Source organism: Strigops habroptila, chromosome 8, assembly GCF_004027225.2.
Source record: "Strigops habroptila isolate Jane chromosome 8, bStrHab1.2.pri, whole genome shotgun sequence".
NCBI lineage: Eukaryota > Metazoa > Chordata > Aves > Psittaciformes > Psittacidae > Strigops > Strigops habroptila.
Window position 1 is genome coordinate 20,816,964 of NC_044284.2, and position 23,037 is coordinate 20,840,000.

General features: G+C 35.6%; 1 protein-coding gene across 3 annotated transcripts in view; it reads right to left on the reverse strand.

Moving 5' to 3' along the window:
* ATR (ATR serine/threonine kinase) overlaps positions 1-23,037 on the reverse strand; it is a 42,853-nt gene that overhangs the window by 17,603 nt on the left and 2,213 nt on the right. For all 3 annotated transcript variants that reach the window (XR_004389945.1, XR_003992498.1, XM_030493681.2), the window contains exons 3-28: positions 22,583-22,726; positions 21,094-21,983; positions 19,905-20,092; positions 18,469-18,663; positions 18,013-18,239; positions 17,049-17,201; positions 16,683-16,881; positions 15,828-16,087; positions 15,253-15,443; positions 15,041-15,141; positions 14,557-14,728; positions 13,705-13,872; positions 12,590-12,784; positions 12,051-12,236; positions 11,521-11,613; positions 9,897-10,027; positions 9,558-9,701; positions 8,282-8,375; positions 7,401-7,526; positions 5,704-5,910; positions 5,384-5,497; positions 4,276-4,391; positions 3,212-3,332; positions 2,184-2,321; positions 877-1,084; positions 261-439 (exon numbers count right to left, since the gene is read on the reverse strand). Coding sequence is in view for 1 of the 3 variants with exons in the window: in XM_030493681.2 (XP_030349541.1) it covers positions 261-439; positions 877-1,084; positions 2,184-2,321; positions 3,212-3,332; positions 4,276-4,391; positions 5,384-5,497; positions 5,704-5,910; positions 7,401-7,526; positions 8,282-8,375; positions 9,558-9,701; positions 9,897-10,027; positions 11,521-11,613; positions 12,051-12,236; positions 12,590-12,784; positions 13,705-13,872; positions 14,557-14,728; positions 15,041-15,141; positions 15,253-15,443; positions 15,828-16,087; positions 16,683-16,881; positions 17,049-17,201; positions 18,013-18,239; positions 18,469-18,663; positions 19,905-20,092; positions 21,094-21,983; positions 22,583-22,726 (4,940 nt within the window). In the remaining 2 variants the exon portion in view is untranslated. The remainder of the gene's footprint in view (positions 1-260; positions 440-876; positions 1,085-2,183; positions 2,322-3,211; positions 3,333-4,275; positions 4,392-5,383; positions 5,498-5,703; positions 5,911-7,400; positions 7,527-8,281; positions 8,376-9,557; positions 9,702-9,896; positions 10,028-11,520; positions 11,614-12,050; positions 12,237-12,589; positions 12,785-13,704; positions 13,873-14,556; positions 14,729-15,040; positions 15,142-15,252; positions 15,444-15,827; positions 16,088-16,682; positions 16,882-17,048; positions 17,202-18,012; positions 18,240-18,468; positions 18,664-19,904; positions 20,093-21,093; positions 21,984-22,582; positions 22,727-23,037) is intronic.

Genomic DNA, 23,037 nt, shown 5'->3' on the forward strand with positions numbered 1-23,037 from the left:
GTTTAACTATTTCTAGGACTTTACAATCTTCTACTATACACTAGAAAGCTACTCCTTCCTTTTCATACAAGAAGCATGCCAAGGAAGGGGAAGTACTAAATATTGCTAAAGGACAGATGATTAAACACTTGTATCCCACAGCAAGAGCCTGACTACATCTTTTCTTCTCATCTTAAAAAATAATTTCACAAAGCTTCTTTCATCAAAATCTATTTTAATTTTAAATTAAAACAAACAAAACCCAAAAGGAACTTCAGAACTTGAAGAAATCCAAGATGCTCCTGAATATTTTGTTTCTTCTCTGTGATGAATGATTCAAAGTGCATCACAGCCCTTGTGTAAGCCTTAGAGCGGAAGGAAGCCACAGCTAGCGTATCCTGAGGTATGAGGTCCAGAAAACGCGTCACATTCTGATATTCTCCGTAGTCCTCACTTGATGCTACAGAAAGTGGACATTTTAAAAAGTCTTTCTAATGAAGTTTCATTTTAAGAATTACCTATGCATCAAAATTCAGTTATTTTCATAAGTTAGCGACATAATCTGATTAATTTAATAATACAGTTTTCTGTCAAGAATAATTTATTTAAAACAATCCTGGTGATCTTCCTACATCTTGCAAGACAGTATAAAATATATTAAATTGAACCTTTAGAAAACTACCAAGAAATTATCATTTTGGTTTTTATTTTGAATCTGTATAAAATAAGCATTCAAACAATGGTTTCGGGGTGGGAGAGGGCGGAAATCACATTATGATAGTAAGAAATCATAAAGCAGACTAACATGTTATAGTAACACTGCATTCCTAATTGGCAAAATTAAATACTTATTTGAAAAATGTAAACGCCATTTTAAATAAAATAAGCATCACTCACTTTTCAGATCATTTCTGTCTTTCCTAGACTGGCCAGTATTTTTCTCAGCAATAAGTATTTGAAACTTATGTCTAGCCCACTGAGTCAGATGATCAAGCATGGAGAACACAGTCTGTGTGCTCAGCTGACTTAGATCAGATGCACTGTCTTCAAGTCTCCTGGTAGACTGGTCATCGTGTTTCAGAACAGCCATAATCTCCATGTAAACCTACACAAATGTTAGTATGACACAAGACATAAGCACCATATGGGCACCAAAATAGTAGGAAATAGCAGTTAACACAAAAATCAAGCTAAAACACTAGATCATTTTAATTGTGTATTCTTCTAATTTTGATGTTATTTGCAAACTTGGTTCCAATCTTAAGAGGAAGAAATGGTAAACCAAGCAACAGTTGTTGTCAGGAGATTGTATACAGGGAGAAAGCCTTTGAAAAGCAAAGCCTTGGTTTCAGAGTAACCATCATGAATTCCATACTGGCATTTTAGGTCTCAAGACACAATGAATGCTACTGCACTTCTGCTGCAAATACAATACTTCAAAGTTTGATAGAAGTCAAATTATCTACTGGCTATCAGATCACAGATCTAATTTTTGCTTATATTTAAGCAAATAACATGCTTCCTGTTTGTTTTAGTCAACAGAACATGAGCTAACATAAATAACAAATGCTCATGTGGATGTATTTGTTCACACAAGAACAATTATCACACACCTCTATACACCCGCAATGTTTAAATACAGCTGTGTTAGCTGTAAAATTTCAAATTAATAGAATGTACGTTACATTTTTTCAGTCTCTTCAACTTCTGCTAAAGCAAACTGAAGGAAAGCAGACGGGATGATTCTTTTCTCTCCTATCCCTGCTTTGCTATAAGACATCTCTGAATCCTGCTCTGCATGAATCTAGTAACTAAATAGTTTTCCCACTTAAATTTTAAGAGTATGCAAGGGAAAGAAAAACATGGTTCCGAATTCTTGGAATTATACAAGTTCAACTTAATCCTTTTGTGTTGCACTCTCTTCTCTTTGTACCACTCCAAGTCTTGATGTTACTGCAGTTACAGTTAACTGCATAATCTCTTGTCCAAGGCCCTACTAAAGAAATAGGTGGAAATCCACAGAAAAGCAGTTCCATACAAACTTGTATGACAATATCCAAAACTCTGGCAGAAAATTTATATTATTAATGCAGGAAAAGGAGTTCAACACTTACACAATTTATTCATGTAGGTCTACATGTTTAACAGCTCTTAAGAAGAACAGCTCCTTAGGAAGAACACTACCAAGATCTTACACATCTCACCTCTTGTTGATCCTCTTGACTGCATCCCAACAAAACATAGACAAGGATGTGTGGAAGCAGATAAATTGTTACTTTATAGTCATTCTTCATCATAATACTGCAGCAATCAAAAACTTTTCGGGCAAGATCATGTCGCACCTACAGAAAATATTATTTCCAGGAAAACCATCATTACAGAAGTGCAAATGCCCAAACAATGACTAGATTTCTTTTTGTTGACAAACACAAATTTTATTCCATCAAATAATTTTAAGATACTTGTCTCCTACAAAATATTCAGACTTCAGCCTGCAACAGGGATGCCAGATGGCAGCTGCTATTACATGTATCAATTGCTGATACCACAGAAAGACAGGCAAGCATTGCTTACGTATTCCACTTTTCCATGTTTCCTACACCACTAGGGATTTGCACTAGCCACAAAAAAAGTTAAAGACCAAGAGTCTACTACTGCACCCAGCCTCTCTTTTACGCTTAAAAGCCTGTGAAAAGTAGGAAGTTATGAAGACATTCAACTCTTCTCTGTCTGGAATAGAAAGAGGACAGTGTAGCTACTGAGCTATTGTGATTACATTCACTTAAAGTGGTTTATTTAGAAATGAAATTTCTAGTGGGTCACATGTTGGAAAGGGGAAAGAAAGAGAAGTACTTTTTACATGCTGGGACTGTGGAGCTATTTCCCTAGAAATAAATTTGTCAGAAACTGAGAAGGTAAATTTGAGGTTTTCCAGAAGCATCTCAGATACTTTTCAGAAGCATCTGACAGTGCTTTCAGCTATATAATAGTCTTAGAACAAGCGCAAACTTCCTAGACTTCTGGCTTTGACGCTACCTGTGAAACCTGGCCAAGAAGCAGTAACACTGGGAAGGGAAGGGGCATGGGTACCCTGATGATGCAAGAAATAAGTATGTGCTTTAATAGGCCTACAGTAAATATGCATTCCCCCATCCACTCCATTCAGAAATGGAAATGTGGTCCAAGAATTGTGTTGTAGATAGCAATATAGAGAGCAGATTTATTCTCTTACCTTTGTTATAAGATAACCTGCCCAAGTTGCCGACCATTCTGCAAAATTATCACCTAATTTGCTTAAGTAAATTGGCTTCTTCATCTTAGACCAATCTACAGCCTTTTGATAACTCTTGTACCTATAATTTTAAAATATCCATTTAATAAACCTAACTTTTAATTTTTTATATAATTACAAAAAAAAAAAAAAAAAAAAAAAGCACATTGTTAATGATGAAGTTCCCTTACTGGAATCACATTACATTTCAACTTACGAATATTAAAAAAAAAAAAAAAAAAATAAAAAAAAAAATAAAAAAAAAAATTAAGAAAACACTTTCAGTAGTCAGCATCTTTTATTCTAGGGCTTTTTAAAATGAAACATGAAATACAAACAATTTAACATGTTACCAGATTTAAGTATACTTCAAAGTGCTGCTCAAATCAATTTTAAGAAATGCAGTTTGATAAATATTTGAGTACTATGTTTTTGACAGAAAAAATCAGAACACTTATGAAAGCCAAGAAATGCCAAGAAGTTTGCTGTCTAAAATGTAAAACTTATCACAGATGAGCATGACTGTCTTCATGAGGAAATAAAAAAGGAAACATTGTTCATTATACAGAATAAAGGTGCTTACATAATCTGAAATTTTCTTCACGTTATTTTTATCATTAATTCTACAAAACGAAAAGTCAAATTGAAGTCCAGTGAGCTACTCCTACTTCTATAAAGGGTAGCAATAAAAGGTTATTAATGGATTTGAGTGCAAACTCAAATCCTAGTGAGAATTTGTACAGAGGAAAGAAAACATAAACAAAAGCTTCAATACACTGTATAAGATGATGCTCTGGGGACAAACAGGCAGATCTGGGCAAAGTACGAGTTCAGAATTTTACATGTTTGATTTATAAAGAATTACATTCCAGGAATTGCTAATTCAGCTTTATGTAGAAAGACTCCATTTGAATTTCGTATATACATACATCACTCTTCACAGAAAAGTAAAAATCACAAAACTGACTTAAAAAAAAAAAAATTAAAAGCTGTTATGAAAAGAAATTACTCAAGTTGTCACATACCGTGTATTTAAGTGAGGTTCCAAGATCTCCTGCACATGCTCAGGAAACCTCCTCCAAAGCCTGGAGCCTGGGCAGTCAGTGTTTGTCTCTCTACAGTCATAGATAGACAATAACTCCTGAAAAGGCATGGTTTACATGACCAAGTTAGCACTGAAAATATTTCATGGCCATGGTAGTAACAAGAACTGGTGTATGCACAGAAATAATGAGATAGAATTACAGAATGCTTAACTTAAATTGTAAGTGCAAAACATTCATCCAATATTGTTAATCCCCTATTACTATGTAGTGCTGATTTCAGTTGACTACTGATTCCTCAGATTCTCTAGGTGGTGCTTGGACCACATTATCTTGTACTCCTTACATCTGCCAGTGAGCCAGGAGAAGTTAGATTCCTTCTTGTGCACAAGCTAATGAATTTTTCTTATTCCACTCACTACATGGAGCCACTTATTTTCTCCTGGGACAAAGAATTGTCCTGAAGTTTTCACAAAGCTATTAAACAACACCAACAAAACCTCACAAAAAGTTAAAAAAAAAAAAAAAAAAAAAAAAAATCCAAAACACAAAACCAAAACCAAACCCTCCAAAACCCCAACCACCAAATCAGGTTGGAGTTGGCAAACCACCATAAAAGACTAGAGTCTGAAAATAATGGTACGCTCTCTTTCAGTTGCTTCTTAAAAGCATAAGAAAAAGCCCTACTGTTTGTAAAAGTGTAAGCAGAATACCTACTGCTTTTCATTTCTGCCTATGGAACCTGCACCATTTCTAAGTCAGTCTCAGGATTACTCCTTGAATCACTATGTATAGACTCCTAGTTTCACCTGAAACATCAGATCTCTCCATTAATAACATGACACAACAGCAAACAAATCTTTTACGTGACAGCTCCCGAGAATTCTAAGTAAGCATTGAGGAGTTTAAAAAACAAGAAATCACAATCCTGAATAATATTTTACCTTGTAGTTTAAAGCTGCATAGGATGAAGTTCTGAAATACTTAAACATGTACTTCAAAATGTACATTTATATTGTGTAATTTTGAGTTCAGTGTGATAGGAAATAATTTGTGAAGAAAAAAAATAGGATCTAACCACGTATCTTACTTGAATCGCATATGCTGCAGAATCCTGAGCACGAACATTATCAGCGTAAGCAAGGAATGCTCTGGTCAGTTCCATTAATAATCCATAGGCGAAATTTGGATCCTCCACACCAGCCTCAATCACAAACAGAACACCAGTTTTATTAAAATGAACACAGCAACATTTGTATCTTTAATCTCTAAACAATCACTGAGCCTAAACTTGTTTAGATGAGAAAGCAAGTATAGGTTTTCAAAGCATCTAATTATGAGGTTCCCTACTCTTAAGTACTTTAAAAACACCCCTTAATGCTGAACAAACACTACAGCAACTCTTCTTACCACAAATGTAAAATTTTTTCCTTGAGTTTCACTTGTTGAAAAATCGAGCCTGCCGGGATCTATGGCTCCCAGTTCGCCTAAACATTCTCCACAAAGTAATCGGGCTTGAGAATTTGCATCTTGGCAGCCGATGAGAAGCACAGTTACCAACTGGGAGATGACTGGCTCCACAGTTTCACTGTCTGTTACGTACTTTATCAGTTTTTCCTACAAAATTCAGAAATAAAGATGAGTTATTCTACAACATTTAAGGTAAATTATCTCAATTTTTTCATCTTTAACTCATGTTACTTCCTGTTTCATTTACCCCTAACTTTAGGTTACTGATTCAAATACTGCCATTTTGCAACTATAGCCCAATTGCCCTGAATTCCTTCTTACCCTAGGAAGGACTAAAAAAATGAGGGATTTGGGCCTCAACTAATAATACTGTCACAGCCAATACTGTATTTCATTATCATACACTACTCTACTAACTTCATTTTCTTTCCTTGTCTTACCAGGAACCTCTCTGTTCTACATTGTCTTTTTCACTTTATCTGTCCCTTTTCTTCATGTGTTCCAATACTTCCTCCAAATTGTTTTCATGCAGCTGTTGTCATACCTTCTGGTTTTGCTGCCACTTGTATCCTTACTATTTCCCATTTGTTGGCCATTTCTTCATTCTCAAGCCTACAAAGCCCAGGGTTTCAAGGCCTTTAATCAATGCCCATCATTTTAAATAGATGCCTTTTACACTTTGGCCCACCTTTTATTACTCAGTTCCACACTTAGTCCTAATTCAGAAAAAAAAAAACCCCAACTCTTAATAATGTGAAGATGTTTGCTATTGTTATATTCAACTGAAACCCCAGCCAACATAAGAGAGCAAATAATTTCCTAAGCTGTGGAACTAATTAAGTTTCATATCCCTCAAATATTTTGCTAGACTTCTAACCAAGCAAGACACAGCAAGATTTTGCTGGCCTGAGTTCCAATTCCTGATTGGTCAGGAATACACACAGTGATAGTTTGCTCTTTTAGCTAGGATTTTTCTTTAAATTTATGACTGAAGAGTGTCCCACAATCTTATATCTACTAAAGGGACAAATTTATTATTATATTTTTAATAGGTCACATAGACCCCTCTGGGCTAACAATCTCACAGATTTGTAGAGCAGTGTCTTCAACGTGAATGTGGCTATAAAGTTCATTTGAATATGATTAATGGATTCAAATTTTTGAGTGTGGGAGGCAAAGAAGGAAGGAGGGCAAAAACAAAGAAAGAGGTGAGGTGATCACACACATCTTAATTTGTTCAGATATTATACCCACACACAAAAAATGCTGGTTTTAATGTATTAGTCTCCTGATGCAAAAGCCATACATGTTCTAACAGAGTACAAGCACACAGTGGATTGCTGAAACTGACTTCCTAGATACATCTTTCCTCACAGTTGAAAAAAAAGATAAGAAGCATACCACCAGCATTGCTGAATAAGCATCACACAGATCTGGAGGATTTGAAAGTCCTCTTACATAGAGACATGAAGAAAAAGAATCTCTTCTCCCTCTTATATTAAGAAAAAGTTAGCTTACTAATTTGAGGAGAATAACACAGTTCACGTAAACACCCAGTAACAGTAAGAAGTTTTAGATTGTTGGTCCAGATGCAAGTTGGATTTATTTTCAATTCCTCTGAAGGAGGTCTTCTATACCTGATTTCTATATAATGTTTCTTTCAGGCTAGTAAGCGCATGAATACGAACATCCACATTCTCATGCTGAATAGCTCTCATAGACAGCTGCAGAGTTGTCTGCAAGTCGGTGCTTTTGGAGGATTCCTGAACAAGACATGACATAAGAAGTTCAAGTGAAGTGTAACAGGAAAACGGTTAAGCGGCATCTCAAAAAACACAAGTGAGAACACATACAAACATCTATCTTTCTGCTTACATTCACACCTATATCCATTTACCACTGCCTTTCTGCCTATTTTTTAAAACATTTTCCTCAGAAAGGTGCTGTATTTATACTCTTGTGTAAATATAACAGTGTAAGTAAAAATTATTAAATTAGAAGAAAATGCTTGGCTTTCAGTACCTCATTATCTAAAAAATCAAATTTATTTTTACTTTTGCTACCTCATTCCCACTAAAAAATTGCTACTTTGCATCTATCTATCTAACAATTCTGAAGGCAAGCAAAAGAAATGGACCATGTCCTAAAAACAGACAGAAGTTTCTTATCTTTGAAAAGAATACAGAAGAGGGATCAAATTAAAAGTAGCTTTCTTGTAACAAATCACTGCCATAACTAATACTGCTAGCTTTTATTCTTATTGTCTCTTTAGTCTCAAAAAGATGAGAAGTCTGCATTGAGGAGATGCCACAGAAACAAACGTTTTAAACATAAGCATATTTCATTCATAAAGAATAACTGGAATCTGCTTTCAAGTACTCCTGCAATACACAAATTCTGTTTTGTGGTAGAGCCCGATAAATAGCTATTTCCACTTAACAATAAAACTTACATGTTTTCCTCACTTGTCATGAAATCATTTCATGCATTAAAAATAAATAAATAGAAGAAGCTGTACCTTTCTGTATTCCTGAAGGACGACCTGAATTTCTTTCAGTTCTGGAAGGTCAGGCAGAAAATATATTTCATGTAAGAAGTCTCGCACTGCATCCCTAATAGTTACAAAAAAAGTATTGCAAGGAACATAGTAAATATTTGTTGGATCTGAAAAAATCTTAATAATCCATCAAAAGAAAGCAATGAAATGTAATGACTAAGAGATCAAAGGCTTCAAAAACAGAAAAAAAAAAAAAAAAAAAAATCCATTTTTTATCTAATTAGGTATATGCATTAAACAATTTGTTTCTCGTTACTGAACTAAACCACAGATATTTTTCCTCTAATATTTTAAATTACTTTCTCTTTTAAAGACAGTTATTTCCAAAGCTTTCAAAGTTGCCATTCATATCTACCAGGATTGGCCAAAGTGTGGGAATAATCCCATTTGATGTGAACCCAATTCCAATTTTCCTAATAAGAAAACAGACAAGCAAAAAAAGAATTTTCGGTATTCCTAACATGAAGGAATCTCTTTCCATTTTTCTGCTATGGGCTTCTACAAGAGCTATAGTATTCCTACTGTCACCTTTTATTTTGAATACTGTTGGCATGATACGGTGCAAGAAGTAATAAAGATTTAAATATCACCATTCCTAAAAATCCTAATTTTAATCTACAAAATATAGGATTAAAAAAGAATTAACACTCAACATGGTCTTCAAAAAGGTTAAGTCACAAAATAAGTCTTTCGTATTAGACTTTGATTTTACTTTCAGTTCGTGTGACCACTTTTGAAGAGTATGTATGAAACCTTACTCAACATTAAACTCTGTGCACTTCATAATTACAACTCTAATTATCCAAGGAAACAAATAAATAATTAATTTCTTCCCTATTTCCAAGTCTGTACATGTCTCTCTAGCTCAGAGCAAGTGGTAGCAATCACTGTTATTCTGACTGTGTGCTCTATAGAGGGAAGTAATTTTCCATACCAGCAGAAAAGACATGGAATCAGAAAACCTGGCAGGGGTGAGTGTCTGAATGGATTGTAACTTGGCCATAGTGTCAAATGTTTTTATACAGACAATAATAAAAGCATCTTTTCAGATGAGGCTATCACTTGCCAAATTCCAAAATCTCATTGCAATTTAGAAGAGTGGGAACTTAATAGAACAACATACTATTTTGCAGAAAAACAAGTTTTCTCATCTCACTGCTGGACAACTTTAAGTTAGGGTTATCCCCATTCCTATTACAGGATTTAATCCATATATCTGAAAATATTTTGTACTTACCTGTTCTCAACTATGAGAAAGTAGAATATTGCTGTAGTTTCCTTTGGCTGGATATGTATAAGGGGCAATAACACTACTATCACATGACTAAGTAAGGAGCCAAGATATGAATGGTCCAGACTTCGAACGAAACAATCCCAGGCTCTAAACAAGAAAAGACAACAAAACAATAATAATCAATGAAACTTCTCTGCATAAAGACATTTTAGGTGAGCCATGAGAAGCATTTTAAGTTATTTCAGCTCTGGGGCTTAGATTATTGTCTAAACCAAAGCAAAACAGTGTAATCAAGGACAGAAACAGTAGGGCTGACACTGCTTAGGTACACTATCAGTTCACCTGCAACACAGTTCTGGAAAGTCATCCTTGTATCTTAGAGCTGTTCTCAGTGTAGTCATCATCTTCACTCTTACTGAACTGATGTGTTTGGGACCCATGAGCTTCATTAAAGACCTAAGACTGTTTAAAGCCTAGACAGAGAAAAGTTATTTTAGTGTATTAAATACTCAGTAAAACATACACATTTTCTAAGAAAACCAGGCTACCCTAGCTTAAGAAATCATACCCTATAAGCCATCAAAAATTCGGTTTGATGCTTCAGTAAAGAATTTTGGGATTAGAGGAAAAGAGTATGAAAAGGAGTCTGTAACCACAGTATTATAACGAAAAAGTCAATCCATTGGCAGATTGATGAAGGAAAACTGTGGACACCAAGGGAGTTAATGGGATAGAAGTCTGTTATAAAACATGATTAATGATATGCCCAAAGTTTTAGAAGCTGAAAAGAGCAGGTTTTGGAAATAGAAAAAGCAAACAAACTTGCATTAAAAAAAAAAAAAAAAAAAAACCAAAACAAAACCAAAACAAACAAACAACAAACCAAAAAACCAAAACAAACCCAAAACCAACCAACCAAATCAACAAAACACCAATTCTGACAGAATTGATTGGTAAGCTTCAGGGAATGAGTAATGCGTAGTTGTCAATAGGACTGATGAAAGACAGAAATACTGAGATGCAGGAAAAACAGGAGATACTTCAGTCACAGTAACACTGTGCCAAACCAGCTAGTACAACATCCAGCATGACAGATCAGTAACATAGGGAGAAAACTGAGCTTGAAGAAAGGTCATGGAATAGGAAATTCACCAAGAAAAAAAGACAGAACAAGAAAAGATAGAAACAATAGCAGGTGCAGCAGAAGAAATGCTATGCAAATGAGGAAATTCAGAAAGTGTGAAGATAAGTAGCAATGAAAATAAGAGCATCTCAACATGAATATCCGAGAAGCAAAAAGCTTGAAAGAACACCAGGGAAAATGCAGTTCAACACAAAGGTTATATACATCCTAGCACTGATTTCCTTACAGAAGTCACCTGCATGACAGGTGTGAGGTGGCTAGACATCTTGTGGTTAGAAGCACTGCCTCAGCAGAGCAGAATTTTCAGACTTTGTCTCAAGTTACAAGCTCTAATTTCTCTGCATGCTCTCTACTGTAAAGCTGAAAGGAGCTATTCTGTGAAAAGCAACACCAATAAAGCCCAGTTTCTCTTGGATTTGCATCTTTTTTTCTTTAACTTAGCCTTTTGGTGCCCTTATAATCCTGCTCTCTGCAGTAGCTTTAGTTTTCTCCTATATTCCCCTCATCCTCCACTTTGCTCCTTTCACACAAAAATCATATACTTGGATTCCTCCTCTATAATTACTGGTTGACTGACTTGTTACATATACCATATCTGACTGAAATATGTATAAATATGTACGCTAGCTGACAATTAAAGAAACGAATCACAAACTTTTGAGCTTACACAGAAGCCCTACCCACACTAAGACCAGTTTTCAAGAATCATGTCGGAACCTTAGGATCTTTGGAGACTTCAATGACACTTGCACAACTAAGTCTGGAATATTAAAATACCCCTTGCTTATCTTTGTTTTAATATTCAAAATTAAGTTTACGCACCATTTTCTTATCCTCAATGCCAACACTGGAACTCAGTAACTGCATGTTAAAAAAAGCCAAGATACCAAGCAATTTAGGTTGCAGATAATCAGCCTGTGAAGATAGGAAAAAAAAAAGTAAAAAAAAGTAAAAAATCCCAAATAATCTTACTATTAACACAATCCTAATCTTAAGAAATTAAAAACCAAGTATGAACTGTTAATTCTGAAAGAAAAATTAGAACGACCCCAAGTACATGGACTGCTCCTTCAGAGATGGCAGGGTTAATAGAAGACATCCATATTAGGCTGCGGGTTTTTCTGTTTCAGTAGTATTTGAGACGTGTGTGGTGTTTGTTTGTTTGAGGGCTTGATTGTTTTGGGGTTTTTATGTATACTATTACAGAAACACTTAATATGAAATGCCAACCTTTGCTCCACTTTTTTTCCCCTCAAATAAGCGATGTTCAGAGAATACAAAATTGTTTTCACCCTTAGACTAGAGAAAAAGTTACTGAACAAAACTGAACATAACTATTTCAATGTCCTTACCATTTGTTCAGATGATGTTATTTCTCTAGGTCCCTGATAGGGATCATCATGAGATGCAAATGAAGCCAGTATTGACAAACCATTGAAAACTTGTTGATAGTGCTCTCCTATACGCAGCAATAATTCATTATGCAGTCCCTGGTAGTCCTGTCTCAGCAAGCTGCCTAGTTCTATCTCCGTCTCATTCTATAATCAAAGAGCAAACAGAAACCAAGTTTTAATCACATTACAATGCAACTAGCACACAAAGACAGAAGGCACTGGACTCTGGATGATTTACCATTGAAATCGAAGAAAAAGCTTCCAATCAGCTCACTGTTAGATAAACCAAGTTTTTAGAGTTTTTAAGTTTGCAAAATATCTTAAAACAGTTCCTCAGAGCCAATGGAACAGATTATAAATAACAAGAACAAAACTTCTGCATATACAGTTTCCTCACCTATGCTTTGCAATACCTTAACTTAAACAAAGCAGAAGGCTTACTGTTCATTAACTGTTGTTCCTAATCTGCATGTGTAACAGAGCAAATACCAATTTACCTTGAGGTAATGAAGCGCCCGCTCAAGCTCATCCTTGGAGCAGGAACAGACCAAATGAGAGAAGATGTACTTGAAGTTGTTGATTAAAATCTCTCTTCGGTTTACATTCAGCTGTTTTGCTATGGTTCGAATAAGCGTGGAGGCTGCAGGACTAGCCTTGGCTGCAAGGTCGGGAAGCAAAACTTGCAGGGTCCGCTGGTAAATTAAGAACAACACTTAACGGAAAAAAACCAAACAAAAACCCCCTCAAAAAAAACAGATTATAGCTTTGTTCCATTTGTGTCAGTAAAACAACACCCATCTCTGGCTATACATATGACCATAGGTATGAATAAAGAACTTTAGGATGGAAATACCCAGTAAAAATGCAGATAAACCAAAAATAATTACTTAAGGATGTGGTACATCTAATCAATACTAAAAATATCCAAAGAAAAAGTGAGCTAGCATTCTTGTGTTTATCCAGATTCTCTATAAATCTTAAAAGAAAACAAAAAAACGAAAAAATCCAACCAAAAAACACCCAAACAAATCCAAAAACCAAAAGCAAACCAAAAAACCAACAAAAAAACCCCAACCCCAACAGCCTCCCCACCCAACAACACCCCCCCAACCTACCAGTCACCTGGAACACTGCTTACCTAATGATTGCACATTTCCCATCTACCAACAAGCAAAATCTGAGTATGAAGCTACTTTTGCTTCAAGTAAAACAGGTATCTAACCAGATCAAGAAGAGATCTATCCACAGAACACTAGCTTCCTTCATTTGAAACAAAGTGGAAGACACCATGCCAAAATCATACCTTATACAGAATCCCTCCAAGTGCACTAAATCATTAATACATATTCAATGAGTACTCTAGACATTAACTCATCATCTGTCATATTTGAATTAGCACTGTAGCCATCCCTGTAATTCCTTGTTAAAATTGTTCCTCTATATTTGAGTTCCCGGTTGCAGCAATCCCGAAGTATTCTATTTTACAACAAACAATAGCAACTACAGAAAAAACATCAGATTTGTGACATTCACAGAAGAATTGGGGACTAAAAGAGAAATCCACAAGAGCACACACACACAAATCAAAAGTGAAAAGAACTGACCAACTTACTGAAAGAAAGCGATTTAGGTCTGGAAAATCAAATACACTTGCAATCTCTGATAACATGTCCAGAGCCATTTCTCTCTGGTGAGCAGCTGTTTGTTTCTGTAGCTCATTACCCTGGCATGGAGCATTCAATACTGCCATCTGGCTGGAGTGCAGCGATTCCACTAGAAACTAAGCATAAGGAAATTTATATTTAGTATTATTTCCCCCTTTTTTGCTACCTAAAAATAAACACAGGAGTTTTGCTCCTCTTTCTATGCATCTGTTATTCTCATTTATTGCACATAGCTCTATGATTATTACTTTGCGATAGAACTGGATTATCATCCACTTAATAGCTGCATTTAATTTTGCAACCCTGGATTCAGACATTGCATTAAAAAAATACTCAAAATTAGAAAAGTCTGCTTGTGGTAATTTTCTTACAAACAGAACTTCTGTCTTTAGGTAATGGGTATAACAAAAGAGCAAATCAATCATGTCAGTATTATGCTTGTAAAACATTGACTTCAATTCCAATTTTAAATCATAACCTCTTTTGGCAATGGTACCACACAATGAGAGAAACTATATAGTTCCTTTATTTCAGAAGGACAGTATGAGGGGGGAGAGGGGGAGAGAAAAGCAAAAAAGAAAAAAGCAACACTGTTAAGGGGAGAAGATCATGACAAAGTCAAAAATTTCCCATTTCTTCCCAAAAGTTTGTGGGTTTGGGTTTTTTTGATAATCTCTTTCTTGTCCTACAAGATTTCACTTTGTAAAATACTGAATTTTTTACATTTAATGCCATTTTCAAAAGACACAAAAAGAATCTAAACATATGCCTTTCTATACCACCAACTCTTTTCTTTTTACCTGACAGATAGGCTTCTTGTACTGACTGAAAAAAGCTTGCAATTTTATGGACTTAGTGGCCGCCAGAGACCGAATCTCTGTGTATGCTGCTCCAGCCACAGAAGCTGACTTTGACAACAAACAGTGTAACAAATGCAAGAGGGCAAATGGTACCAAATCTCCTCTTGATGCCCTTACAAAGTAAACAGAAGAAAAACAATTAGTAAGGGAAAAAGAATCATTGCATTAATAAAATTACTTAAGAATCTATAATTATCACAATGCAAAGTGACTTATTTTATGTGCATAGCTTATCTGTACTGCCTATGACAGGGAAGAAGAATGTTGTTCCATATGAATAAACAGCTTAGGACAGTTGAAAAGGACTCTGGACAAATGCTGACTTTGAAATAAGTAATTTAATCTTACATTTACACTTGACAAAAGTTACTTTGCATCACAAACTGGCACGACTTTTCAATTTTCAAGATACTATCCAAAATACCTTCCAATATCTCCTGTTGTGAGAATCAAGGTATCTTTAAGCTCATTATTTCGTGATATTTTGGCATTTGTATAGGCTTCTTTCATTCTTGAAACAAACAGCTGGAACACAGAAAAACCAAACCAAAACAAATAACTTTAGAGTCTGACATCGGTGAAACAAACCCATATTAAGTTAGGAAAAACAACCAAAAATAAATATGAAGAACTCACCTCTTTTATGAATCCTTCTTCAGAGTCCAAGGATTCTAATATGTTCTTTATGCAGTCACTGAAAGCCAATCTTACATCTTTGTCTGGATCTTCCATTAGATTTAATAAAGACCCAACAAGAACTTTCACACTGGACTCATCAGTGTTAAAATTCAGATGCTTGCAAAGATGAGGTATGTTTTCTATAAATGCTAGTGGATAGGAAAAAGTATTTTTAATGCTAAAATAAAAAAAAAGTATTGATTCACAAAACAGTGATGCAAGTAAGCCATAAAGCACCCTATACTTTTTTTATCAAAAGAGTAAATATTGTTGAACCAGACAAGCTGTTTAAAATTCAGATTTTATCAAGCATTCCTAGATATGCACATAAACCAAAATTAAGCCAAGGTAGTTTAAAAAGAATATCAATGACCACAAACGTTAGCAGTGATATCAACTGAAATACATTTCAAGCACCATTATAGGTATTAAAAAAAAAAAAACCTACATAGAAAAAGAGGAATAGAGAAAGGTACAGAAGTAGTGACTCAGTACTGCATGCAGAAGCGCAAAAAGTTAATAAAGTCACGTACCTAGCTTTACTGAACTGGATACTTTGTTCTCGAGGAGAGTAAGAAACGGCTTGAAAACACCAGCTTGCACAGAACAAGTCTTTTCATGAGCAGAACTCACAGAAAGGCTGCTACATAAAATATCATAAGTAACCTGCCTAATAGCAGAGTCTACTAAGGAAGGTCGTACACTGAATGTACCAGAAAGACAGCAAGACAGTTTCCCAACTATGCCAGCACAAGCCTCCTTGACTAGCTCAGACTCATCTTTGATTTGATTCCTGAAATGGAAACAAAAATCAAACTATTTTAATAGATCATTCACATAAAAATTTCTATCTCTACATTGTTTGAATTCTCTAACTATACTGAAAGTACTATCAGGACAATTTAAGGACCTGTCTCGCTAAATTATATTTTTCCTTATCAGATTACCCTCAAGTTCTATTAAATGTTTGATGTAGCACTGGGCACAGTGAGTCCTGCATGTTATAAAGAAACTGAAGACCAGACACAATATGACGGAAGACACCAAAGCATATATACAAAAAGCAGAGAAATTTGAAAGCTTTTAAGATACATTTGGACAAATATCACATACATTTAACTGACAAAGATACCTCCTTTCCCCTCCTTAATTTAAATTGGGATCTTCAAGTATTTAAGTAATTTGTATGCTGACATGGTAAACAAACACTATTCTATCATACAGACACCATCACTTAAACCTATCCTGTTGATATCTTATGAATTCTGAAATTGATATCTAGCAAATTCTGGATGAAATAGAAATAAACATTTGTATGCTTATACTACATTTCTCATTTGCCTGCTTTTCTTCTTGCATGAAGATGAAAAAACAGCATTAATACATACAAAAGAGCTTTAGGAATCATACTGCAGGGCTGTACACTTGTTGGATGAAGCAGGAGAGAGAATCCTTTAACACAACTAGCCCGAATTACTTCATGGGGACTTTGTAGTGCCCAGTGATAAATGGATTTTCTCCAATCCAGCCAAATATTTCTTGGGAAGAGAGATAGAAGGAACACACAATGTGACTGAGTTTTGGGTGCTAAAGCGAAAAAAGAAAACAAAACCAAAAAATCAAAATAAAGCATATAATTACTTGATTTTAACTTTTAATATCATCAATCATTATAAGAGGGTGAAGAAAATATTATCTCTCTGGAATGATTGTTCTAAAGCAAAATTACGCTTTATATACTTTAACATACTCACAGAAACTCTGTGCAGTTTTTTGACTCAAAAGTAGAGGATCAAACCCAAAAGCAGATGGCTTAAAAGAAGAATCATCAGGATGGCTGTAAATCCAGGGCAGAGACAGCAACCCACATAAATTATCAAGAATCTGATCACTCAGTGGAATTTTCACTAGAGGAGGAACAAAAAAAAAAAAAAAAAAAAATACTTTCACAGCTCTGTATAGTTCATAAGATAGATGCCCATTTTATGTTCTTAATTTGCTCCAAAATATTATTTTTTCTATCAACAAAAAGTTAGTATCTCTATTCCCACATGTTGATATCCTACATTTTACACATATAATAATAAATGATGTAGTGCTTCATTGAAATAATCGAGATATTTCATTACACAGTTGACAGCAAGTAATACCTGAGCAGCAGAATGAATGTAACTTCACTATGTCTGGATTTGTATGAAGACTCTCAAATGGACTTTGGGATGGCTAGTAAGCTGAACTCGTAACACTTTAGTCTTGGTAAAGTGTCCTCTGTCATACCAGCTACTTTTAAAAAATCATGCAAGTAGTTAAAATTTTTGGTACACTTCCTGCATGCCACATTTGCATGTCCGAAGCTTTGAAATCTCAGAGCGAAACAGAGATAGTAAGGCATGCTGCTTGTAGTGTTTTAAAAAGGAAATGCTAATAGTTCGTTTCTTTCTTACACATATTCATTATCCCCATGAAGTCTCTTATTCAGATAAGGATCAATAGAAGAACAAAGACTAGTAAATCATGTTCAAAAGGGAATGCAAGAGAAGCTCTCTAAATGGGGGATAAAGTTTTTTCATGATTATTTCATTAATTTTTTACTGGGATTGGAGTTCCAGCACAAGATCTAGAATTTCAGTACCTCTACTACAAACAGACGAATTTAGTCAAATGCATTTCTAGTTCACAAATCCAATAAAAGACATGGTAATTTAAAGGATTTCTCACCTTGTGCATATAGCAAAGCATCAAAGATTTTCACCATTCTGTCAATCACCTGTTCTAGGTTAACAATCTGTGTAGCAGCCTCTAACAGGTTTCTGCAGACTTTCACTGCTCTTGTGATAAAATCAGAGGAAATCCACGTGAACTGAATATTCACCACTGAATCTGAGGAGCTCGGAGCATTCTTCAATGTATCAAGGTTACACAGATGAGTTACTTTATGATCTATGCTGTTAAAAATAGAAATGATTTGAATCAGTGTAACAGACTATGAACATTTAATGTTGTATTGCTTGTAACAACATTTTTATAGTAAATATATATAAATGTATTTCAAAACATACAGGAGTTAACCAGTACTTGTCCTGATACATACACAAGCATTGAAGTAATCTACACAAGTCATAACAACAGTTACAAGAAACTATTGATCTCATGGTTTCACCTTGGTACCTTTACCTGTTTGAATTTGTTGAGGGAGAACAATGAACTATGCACAAAGCAGCCAGTCGCAGAATTACAGCAATCCCTTCTACAGTCTGAAGAATATCTGCTGTCGGAGTTTCTTTCTCGACGATAAATATTAAGGATGCAGCTTTCTTCATGACGGCATTCCATAGAGTGCTCTTCAATTTCATGTTTACAGGGCTAAGTCTGTAATTTGACCATATTATTTATTTTCCAACATATACTCCCCCCCCCCCCAAAAATATAAATTATCATAGCAAACCCAGAGATAATCTATGTTGGATACAGGATTAGGAAAATACCAAATGAAGCTTTAGCTTTAATGTGCTCTTTGGGAGAACAAGGTACTAACTCTGAATTTAAGTATGATGCAAATCAGACTTATCTGAAAGGCTACAGAGATATAACTCTACAGTCCTTGGAATGTCACGGTGACCAGGGTGGTTCCTGATGACTATAAAAAGGCAAATGCTGCACCCATCTTCAGGAAAGGCAAAGAAGAGGATCCAAGGAACTACAGGCCTGCCAGACTAACCACAGACCCTAGGAAGGTTAGTTATGAAAACAAGTGTTTCTTGAACTCATTTCTAGCCACGTGGAACAAGGTGACTGGAAACAGCCAGAATATATTTACCAAGGCAAATCATTCCACACTAACTTGATTTCTTTCTACAAAGAGACAGGTAGATCTGTGGATAGAAGAGCTGAGGGCTCTTAGTTGGAGGGCCTCAGCTGGCTGGAAATCAAGGCTGGCAAGAACCTCATGAAGGTCAATAGAGAAATAGGCAAAGTCCTGCAACTGGCTCAAAAAACCCCTGTGCAACAGAACAGGCTGACCTGGACAGCAAGCAGCTTTGGAGAAAATTACCTGGTGGACTTGTGAAAGAGTTGACTATAAAAATAGTGTGACCTTGCTGCAGAGAATGTCAACTACACATCTGGGCTGAACTCTGACCACGAGCCCACACCTGGAGTACAGCACGCCAGAGCCACTTTTGAGTGCCCAGGTACAACAAATAGATCAACACGCTGGTGTAAGTCCAAGATAATCAGAGAGCTGAAGTACAAGCAGAGGCTAAAAGAACTGGCTTTGTTCATCTGAGAACAACCTGACTTAACTAGACCTGCCTTAAGCACATTCAGTGCCACAGCATAGCCACATACACAACTCTGTATGTATTCTCTCAGTTGTTCTTAAGTGGGTAAAAATGGAAGTAATTTGTAGTGAATACATTAAAAATACAGTCTCGTTAACTGAAGGCTGGCTTAAAAATAATCTGTAGATTCTGATCCTTCAAAATATCATTTAACTCTTTCCCCAGAAGATCTTTCAATGTAGCTGTTAAGAAGAAACTGCCTCAAAATAGTTGTCATTTGTTATTATTCACTAGCTAAATTACTATAAAAGTAATTATTGAGTGTCATACATGACTGGTGTAGATGACTTCTTTGGATGTTTTGTTGACAGGCTTAGTCGTCGTCTTTTCTCTGGAACTTCATCACTGCTGCTGCTCCACCCATCAGTATCAGAAGTATCTAGTTGGTTCTGATGCAGCTCCTGAAAGATTTCTTCCGCTTGCATTTTTAGAGCTGTATAAAGTGGACTGACCAGATACTGGGATGGACAAACAACAGAGGTATCATGACGTCTTACTTCTGTGTCTTACTTCTTGAAGACATGATATTATCGTTTCTATCTTAATATATAAAATTTAAAATATTACGGCAAAGTTCATAAAACCTTTGTTTAAAAATCTTAATTACAAGATGTAAACTCTCATAAGCCATGAATTTTCCTGGGTTCCTACTAGACAGGATGCAGCTTGTACAGCTACTCCACTATTCTTTCCATAATACCTTGCTACCAAAGCCATCAAGACAGACACACCAAGTTTAAGAGACAACAGATATGATACGCATGTGGGTGTACAGGATAGAGGGACTACTCAGCATATCAACACCTCATTATTAGGTGTTCATTAGGGTTTTTAAATAAAAGAGGGTAGATTTAGATTGGACATAAGGAAGAATTTTTTTATGATGGTGATGACAGACTGTCACAGGTTGCCCAAAGAGGTGGTAGATGACCCCATTCCTGGAAACATTCAAGGTCAGGTTAGACAGGGCTCTGAGCAACCTGATTTAGCTGAAGATGTCCCAGCTCACTGCAGTGGGGTTGGAATAGATGACCTTTAAAGGTCCCTTCCAACCAAAACTATTCTATGACTGTTTTAATTCAAGCCTTTCTTTCTGTCCTCAACAAGTATGACTAGAAGTATATGGCTAGAAAGCAAGAGCAGCTCAGAAGGAAATGTAAAGCTGCCATTATGTGAGTATACTCTGTTCCTTACCCCCATTTTATACTATGATTACAGACAGAAGCCTGCACAGCTTCTCAATAGTTTGATACATCTGAAAAACACAGGCTCCAGCGACAACCAACTAATTCTGTTGGACATTCTGACCTGTGCAAATATGCAAAACAGCTGAGAAACAAAGAGTATGAATCTAATTCTGCAACTAAAAATAGTATTTCCTTTATTTGCTTCTTTGCACAGATGCAGGGTTTTGCACGATCTATTTACATAATAACTACAGTTTTGAAAATTAACCTACCTCTTGGTCTTCCTGAGTTCCAAGCACACCCACAAAAATTCTGCATATGGTACTGATACGGACTTTTCTTACTTGTAAGGCAGATTCATAGCCAGTTGGAACAAATTCCAGGAAATACTGCAGTATATGGCAAAAAGCAGCTTTCAGCTTTTCAGACTGAAGGCACCTAAACACATTATCTTCAAACAATGCACAGAGCTTCTCTAGTAGCACATTCAAGTAGACAGGTTCAATATTTTTGTAAGAATCTGCTTCAAAAGGCAACAATGTCCGCACCAACAGTAAGAGTGGTTCTCCAAAGAGTTCTGATTTGTCAGCATCCATTTCAAGTGCTGACTGTAGAATTTCAAAAAAGACTGTGAAGAAAACACTAGCCAGCTGTTCTGGAGGTCCTCCTAAGTGAATTAATTTTACTAAGAACTTCACTGCCAAAACTTTAACCTTTGGACTGCCATATTCCAACAGGGAGCAGCCTATCCCCCAGAGAATAATATCTTGTCTTACAAAAAACACATCTGCAACAATATCCATCAGAATAGACATTAATATAATTTCCAAACATTCTACATTGGGCATACCCATCAGCTGTAATGGTGCCAATCTTAAATATCCCACATTGTCACTTGCATTGCTTGAAAATCTCTTCACAGTCACTGGCCAGACCAGTCCATCTCCCCAAAGGTGCTTCTGTGCATCTCTCTCATGCAAGAAGATTAAGTCTTGGAAAAGCTGCAGCAAGTCTTTTGTTAGTGCTTCAAAAATGGAGCAACTCTTCATTTTAAACAGAAAAAGTAAAGAGCAAATGACATCACAAATGTTCTTGTGCAACGTGTTGCAGTTTGGAGTTGCAGCAATTCGGAGAAGCCTTGTTATGATCCAGTTGCTAAATTCTAGGACAATAAAAAAGAAACAGTGAACAGAAAATTACTAAGACAAAATCCCAACCCTCCTATTATGAGCACCTCCCCGAGAGCAGGTTGTTGATCAGTAAAACAAAAGAAAATTCCTTGAGATAAATTACTGTAGGTCTAGTAAACATAGAGCCTCACTGCGACATTTCTTCAGCAGATCTTTTTGAAAAAGAGGAAAATGGGGAGGGATGCAGGGCAGGGGGAAAAACCAACCAAACAAAAACCTTGACAGACAATATACACTGGATAGTTTCAGACATTTTCCTCTATCAGAAAAACCTAACAACCTTGGTCAATAAACGTGTGTACAGAATACCTCATCAATATGAACCAAGTAGTCACACTAAGCAATGGTAACGAATAAGGTGAAACTCTCTCCAGATGAATTTCCATTTTCACAAGTGCAAATCAATTCACAATATTAAAAGTCTATCATAATATTAACTTACTTATAAATATGTAACACAACTTATGAATCTGCCTCTTTCCCATTTTTGTTCTTTTGCATGATCCTACTGTCAGAAAATTTAAGTCCTGAAATTTTCAAGCTTGAACATAAACATTTTCAACAAACTCACCAATGCAACTGCATTCGGTTTCCTCCTGATTTCCATCCACATTTACAAACATAAGTGGGGAAGATTTCATGATATGTTGAATAAAGTCAAGCAACATTACAGAACTGGGCTGTGAATCTAATTTCTTAATCAGTTCCAAAGCAACTTAAGAAAAAAAAAAAGAGACACATTTCCATATTAGCATTGCAATAAATTAACCTTACAAAGTTTGTTCACACCTAAAGAGAAAAAAGACATTTTTAGTATAAAATACTATGATATGGTATCAAACCTGTATAATTATCCATTAGTAGTGTGCTTTATTAATCCACGAGGATGATTTTGTGCATATTGTAAACCTTCTATGTGACACCAAACTGTATGCATATAAATTACTCAGCTTAAATGCTATTAACACTAAATGCAATAACATTTAGTAATTATTATATCCAACTGTTTGATAAGTGAAGAATAGC